This window comes from Lytechinus variegatus, chromosome 2 (genome assembly GCF_018143015.1).
Source record: "Lytechinus variegatus isolate NC3 chromosome 2, Lvar_3.0, whole genome shotgun sequence".
Classification (NCBI taxonomy): domain Eukaryota; kingdom Metazoa; phylum Echinodermata; class Echinoidea; order Temnopleuroida; family Toxopneustidae; genus Lytechinus; species Lytechinus variegatus.
The window spans coordinates 72,393,387-72,399,412 of NC_054741.1; the positions used below are offsets into that span (position 1 = coordinate 72,393,387).

Below are 6,026 nucleotides of genomic sequence, written 5' to 3' on the forward strand. Positions count from 1 at the left end.
TTTCGTTTTGTTTTCATAAGACATAACCAGTTAAGTTGTTTCGTAAGTTGCAGGTTTTAAGAAAGCTTTCTTTTTAGGTGTGTGTGGGTGTGTGTGAAACGCTCATACCCATGAAATACCCATACGGCAAAACACCATTTTCCTATTCGTCAACTCATTTCATGCCTCTTCAACATCTCCCCATCCGTACCCCTCCCCCTCCCTATCTCTTTCTTCTTCTCGGTCCATCCACTCTAATATCCTCAGACATGCCTTACAACGAACGCAGAGATACTACACAACAGGACTGGCATGGTAAAGACATTGCGAGAATACAATTCATTTCCTTTTTATTACAAGAAACAGACAAGAACTGCACTCTGCAACACATCAACATTTGTGACAATTTCTAGATTATTAAGATAACAACAGAAACAATGACAGCAACAATTATGTAAAATCAGATTGGGAATTTCAAAAGTACTAACAAGTTAAATAGCCATTTTTATACATGTGTTTCATAATTTGGGCACGAATGAATATCATTCATAATATCAGCTGAAAATAAAACTGGGAACGAACTAAAAAAATTTACGAATATACAAACCATTAAAAGAAAAATGTTATTAAGGTTTTAACAATTTTGTTCCGAAATATTTTCAGCATATGAAAATTTAGATTTGCAAAGGCATGTAAATAGAATATTTATATATTTCTCCAGCCACACTATAGGATTTATTCCATACATTACAAATACTAAAGTCTTTGCTTTAAATTTTGCCTAGATTGCTTGTCAGAAAATGACAAATTATATACATGTAGAAATAAAAATGCAGATCGACGGGTCAAAGCGGCTCCCCCTCCCAATTAAAAATAGAAAAAGGAGAAACAAAAAAAAAAGATGGAAAAGAAAAGGGAAGGAAAAGACAGAAGATGAAATAAACAAACAGGAGGAAGATTACAAGAAATAAGGGTGTGGGAATGATTGACCTTTTCCGGTCACTGTACTCAGTTTAAAGTATCACTCGCACTTTGCACGCGCATTGGGTAAGACAAGAATATTGCTTAAAGCAGATAAGAACCAGCAGCCTCGATAGCCCCACCTCAATTCCTCAACTACTCTAACCTAGTCAGATTCCTAACCCATAATGCAACATTTTGAGCAGTGCAGTATTTAAAGTACAAGTCCACCCTAACAAAAAGTTGATTTAATCAAAAGGAGAAAAATCCAACAAGGATAACACTGCAAATTTCATCAAATTCGGACATCCTTAAGTTTTGCATAATCTCACAAAACAGTTATACTATGTACATCCCGGTCAGTATGCAAATGAAGAGACTGATGAGATCACTCACTCAATATTTCTTTTGTATTATAAATGTTCTAATTTTCTCCTCATTGGAAGGTGAAACAAAATTTCTTTCTCCATGAACATGGGATATTACAATTGTTTGAACATTTTATGGTTCAGTCAAGCTGGTCGTTATTGTAAAATCTGTTTTTCAATAAATATTGTATAATTCAAACAATAAACTTAAAAAAAATAGTAAGCGAGGGACATTTTCAACTCTCTCATTTGCATGCTGCTTAGTAACTGTTTGTGAAAACTAGCGAAACTTTAAAATGCCATAACTTCCTTATTTTACATCCGATTTTGAACAAATTTTCAGCATTATTTTTTTTCGATTTTTATTTATTTATTATTATGTACAAATTAACTTTTTGGGAGTGGACTTGACTTATTATATTCGGCTCAACTGAATGATAACTGGCTAATTAACTACATTCATACCGTAGTACATGCAATAAAATAATTTATGTACCAAGTAGCAAATCAAATATGTTCTTCTCAAAACATTTAAGTTTCTTTATACAAATAAAATAATAGGCCAATTTCATTCTATGTATTTATCTCAACATGGATAGTTACTTTAAAGTATAACTATCTATATCACATAATCAATGAGAAACCATAACACAATGTTAGTTCGCATCTTTCTAAGGAGGAGGATTTTGGCCTTGAAATATTCACTTTTCTAAACAATTTACCAAAAGGCATAACAGCCATAAGTAAATATTACTCAGAAGTTATACGACTTTTTACAGGAATCATATTATAATAGTGGGATTCTAATAGTTCCTTAATAATATGATATTTACAATGCTTGAATATCATGACATGAGTGTAATGCGAAAACAAAAATATGAAGAAGAAAAATGTGATTTTCTTTGGCAATAACAAAGAGTGTTTGAAGATTCATTGCCATTATGTTGTCGCCAATTGTATTCAATAAAAGCGGAAAGAATTCCTTTTTGCAAATCATCAACCATGTCAATAAACTTTCTGGGTGTCACAATCATGAACAAAATAAAGTAACATGCTTACAAGCAAGCAATTAGCAAGTGCAATGGCAATTACAATTAGTATGCAGATTATATATAGGGAACTTTCACAAAATAAAGCCAACAACCACAGGCAAAAGCAAGCATGCCTCGAGAAAGGCACACCAAATAGCATGCGTTGCTACCTGGGGATATTTTCAGTTCTTCAAATTGTGCCTTTTTCCTCAGGTCAAGACCTTCTAGTTCATAGAGCGTGAGCAGAAGAGTGCCCTTCTTGACTTTGGCAATAAAGATCCTGTCCTTACTATCTACAGCAGGATAGAGGTATTCCCCTTGAAGGGCTCGAATAGATGTACCTGCGTTACCATCCTTGTCATACAGCTGTACCACACTGGGGTTTGCATCACAAGAACTCGTGACAATTGCTCCTGACATGATGGCAAAGGCTTGCTTTGGTAAGTTTGGAGTCGGTATCGTATGTGTCAGGGTTTGTCCGCTTGACTCGTAAATGAAAACCTGGCTTGATTTGTTGGCAACCAAGATCTCATCTGAGGGACCGATGCTCACCTTTGGGTAATCACCACCTCGTGGTACTTCCATCGTCGCCAGACGAGATCCATCCTTGGCATGCACATGAATTTCATAATAGGAATTAGAAGACACCACCATCTTGGACCTGCTCTGAAAAGCAATGTCGTAGTAGAACATAGACGGTAGCTTCTGCATGTCCTGTTTATCGCCACTGGAGTTGATTTTAATGACACTTTGTCCACCATATTGAGCAATTACGACGCTGTTGATGTTCTTCTTGACCATTCCTTGGATGTGTTTGGGAAACTCAAATTTGTTGATGATTCTGCATGTCGGAGTTGAGAACTGGCCAACTTCTTCATGTATATTATCGGTCGGAAGAAATTTCACATCTTTCACACTCTCCAGTATATCCTTCGCAGACGTTTCATCAAATGCTTCACTAAGAATAGCTTCCAATTCTTCACAATGTAAAGAGTGTGCCGTTAATCTATCCATTTCAAGATGGCGTGTCTTGATGCCGTCATTAACCAATGCCAGTGAACGTGAGATATTTTGGATCCTGTGAACGGCATTCTCCTTTAAGGTATCTATGTCGCCATCACACCTCTCCTGCAGAGCATCTACTTGTTCAAGAAGCATACGCTCATTTTCTTGGAGCTGAATAGATTTAACATGAACTGCTTCCATGACATCTGCCCGAAGTTTCTGGGTAGCTTCTTGAACTCCTTCCTTCTTATTTTCAATGAACCCAATATTTTCTTTGAGTGAGGCAATGGTTGACTCAGACAGCTTGATCAGCCGATCTACCGTATTCTTAAGCTCATCCACGACGTCGGGTTGATTCTTGATGACATGATCACGATGACTGACGATCGTACACTTGTAACAGATGAATACCTTGCAATCCTTGCAAAACAAATCCTTGTCATCTCGCTTGTGTATGGAACATTTGTTAGATAACTCATCAATGCTGATATCCTTCTCTTTCACATCATCCAGTGAGATTACCTGGTGACCCTTGAAGAATGTTGTCATCAACTGGCCGTGTCCCTCGTCACATCCCTCACACATGTAATAACTGCAAGCAATGCAGAAAGAAACCGCATCCTTTCCAAATTCACAGGCTGTGCACTTGGTAACATCGTCAGTAGCTTTATGGCTAACATCAGCAGAACGGCAGTCGTCCACCAGACCATTGACGGTAACATTAGCGGGCAGCCCTGCCACACGTTCCTTATCCAATTTAGTTGTCACCCTACAGAGCGGACAAGCCATGTCAGCAACTTCTCTCTGGGTCTCGTCATAGTTTTCGAGGCAAATGCGACAAAAAGTGTGTCCACATGTGAGAAGAGTTGCATCTTTGAACATTTCCAAGCATAGTGGACAGGTCAGGTTCTGTGAACTCATTAAAGGATCTTCGCCATATTCGGCCATGTTAGCTGTTTTCAGATAAAGCTCTCTTGAATAATGTTCACTGTGAGACAGAGAAGACCAAAATAACTGTTTACAGGTAGTCACAGATACACCCAAATTAAGGATTTTTAAACTCTTCAAACTTCCACTACCAAACCATCGCACCCCTGTAAACTGATGAGCAGAATTTGGTAAAATGATGTCGTCTGGTCGCAATTAATTATCATTAATTAGAAACAGAGATCATATGCTGTTTATTGTTCTAAACGTTTTAGACAAAATTAACCGGCTACACAAGTCCATATCGCACACTAAGACAGTCAAAGTGAAAAAGTTGATTCATCCCCGTTCAAACTTCACATGAGACGCGGCAGACGTGAGATGGAGACGATAATGAACGTCGATTCACGTTTGGAAGGAGTCACGGGCCTTCATGATATCAACATGATTGTTTGCATCGAAGCATCACAATTCAATATATCGAGAACCACTTCCCTGGGTGCCCAGGGGTGATCAATGCTTCCGTATGAAAACAAAAATTCATTGCCATTAACAACAGGTAAACAAAACATCCCAATGTTCGACAGAGGTGGGGGTGAATCCATTTATATATACTATCCAAGAGGGGTATTAAACATTAAAGGCATTCTTATATGATGATGTTCCCATAAAAATCATGCAGTTGAAAAGGGGTTACAAATTTGAGTCAAATATGAGGTAGGTTTTCCTTTTCAACGATTTACCTTTTAATGTTGTTTTCTTTTTTTTTAAACAGATGAAAATGATCAGAGCATTGTTGATCTATTTTTGAAATTTTTACATGTTTTTCCGACCCTTTACCAAATAGATATATTTTTTCATTTCAGGAGCAAAGGAATGACTTTGAAAGTAGGTGAGCTGAGCAGAAATGACTGTGAAGGCTAAACGTGCATATCACTGCAATGCAATGGTTTTAGTGTCTTTGTACATGTTTACACACACAAGTAGGGTTAAAGCCCGTATCCTCCTTTCGGTACCGCGACCATTCGAATTTGTTCATCGATTGGTCACACCCATCCCTCTCCCCCTCATCTCCGTTTATGTGATTTCAGTTGTATTTCATTATTATTATTATTATCATGATTATTGTTGATGTTATTTCTTTACCCTCAATGACATAAATTATCGTGATTATGCCATCTGAATACATTTACCTCTTCGGGAAATAATGTATGCAAAGTGAACATATACCTCTAAGAGATCTTACTGCTTAACCTATTGTTCAACGATTTTTTTTTTTAGATCTCACAGTGACAATGCATGAGTTTACAGACAATGAGGTGTACCTCTCGTGGCTTCGCGTCAGCGTAGTATGGGGTGAAAACATCATAATCGCTTCGCCATTCAACAAAAGTAAGCCAATTGATGCATGTTCGTGATCATAATCATTTCGATTCAGCATGCTTATGTTTGTACTTTGTTTCTTCTATTGCTAAGGAACATCAAATTTGATGTTCCTTAGCAATAGATGAAACAAATCGTAGGATGCGATTTCAATGACGGAAATCTCTCCGATTTCTCTTCCACACACACACACACACACACCCTCTCCGTTTCTTTCTCTCTCTCTTTCTATCTATCTCTCTCTCTATATATATCTCTTTATATCTTTTCCTCTCCCTATCTCTCCCATTCGTTTGAAAATAAACCACGGGAAATTCCCTCTCTTCTCCCCCTCACTCCCATACATTAGATTATTTTTCAGGTCTCAATTCAT

The 6,026-nt window shown here is 37.4% G+C and overlaps 1 protein-coding gene across 1 annotated transcript; it reads right to left on the minus strand.

Moving 5' to 3' along the window:
• Nucleotides 1-1,618: 1,618 nt before the first annotated feature.
• Nucleotides 1,619-4,855, minus strand: LOC121408916 (E3 ubiquitin-protein ligase Midline-1-like). Its single transcript, XM_041600635.1, has one exon. It carries the CDS (start codon nt 4,289-4,291, stop codon nt 2,414-2,416), a length of 1,878 nt encoding a protein of 625 aa, XP_041456569.1. The 5' UTR covers nt 4,292-4,855; the 3' UTR covers nt 1,619-2,413.
• Between the last annotated feature and the right edge of the window lie 1,171 nt (nt 4,856-6,026).

Excerpts from the sequence above, each read along its gene's own strand:
- LOC121408916 (XM_041600635.1), bottom strand. The coding sequence starts at position 4,291 with ATGGCCGAATATGGCGAAGATCCTTTAATGAGTTCACAGAACCTGACC.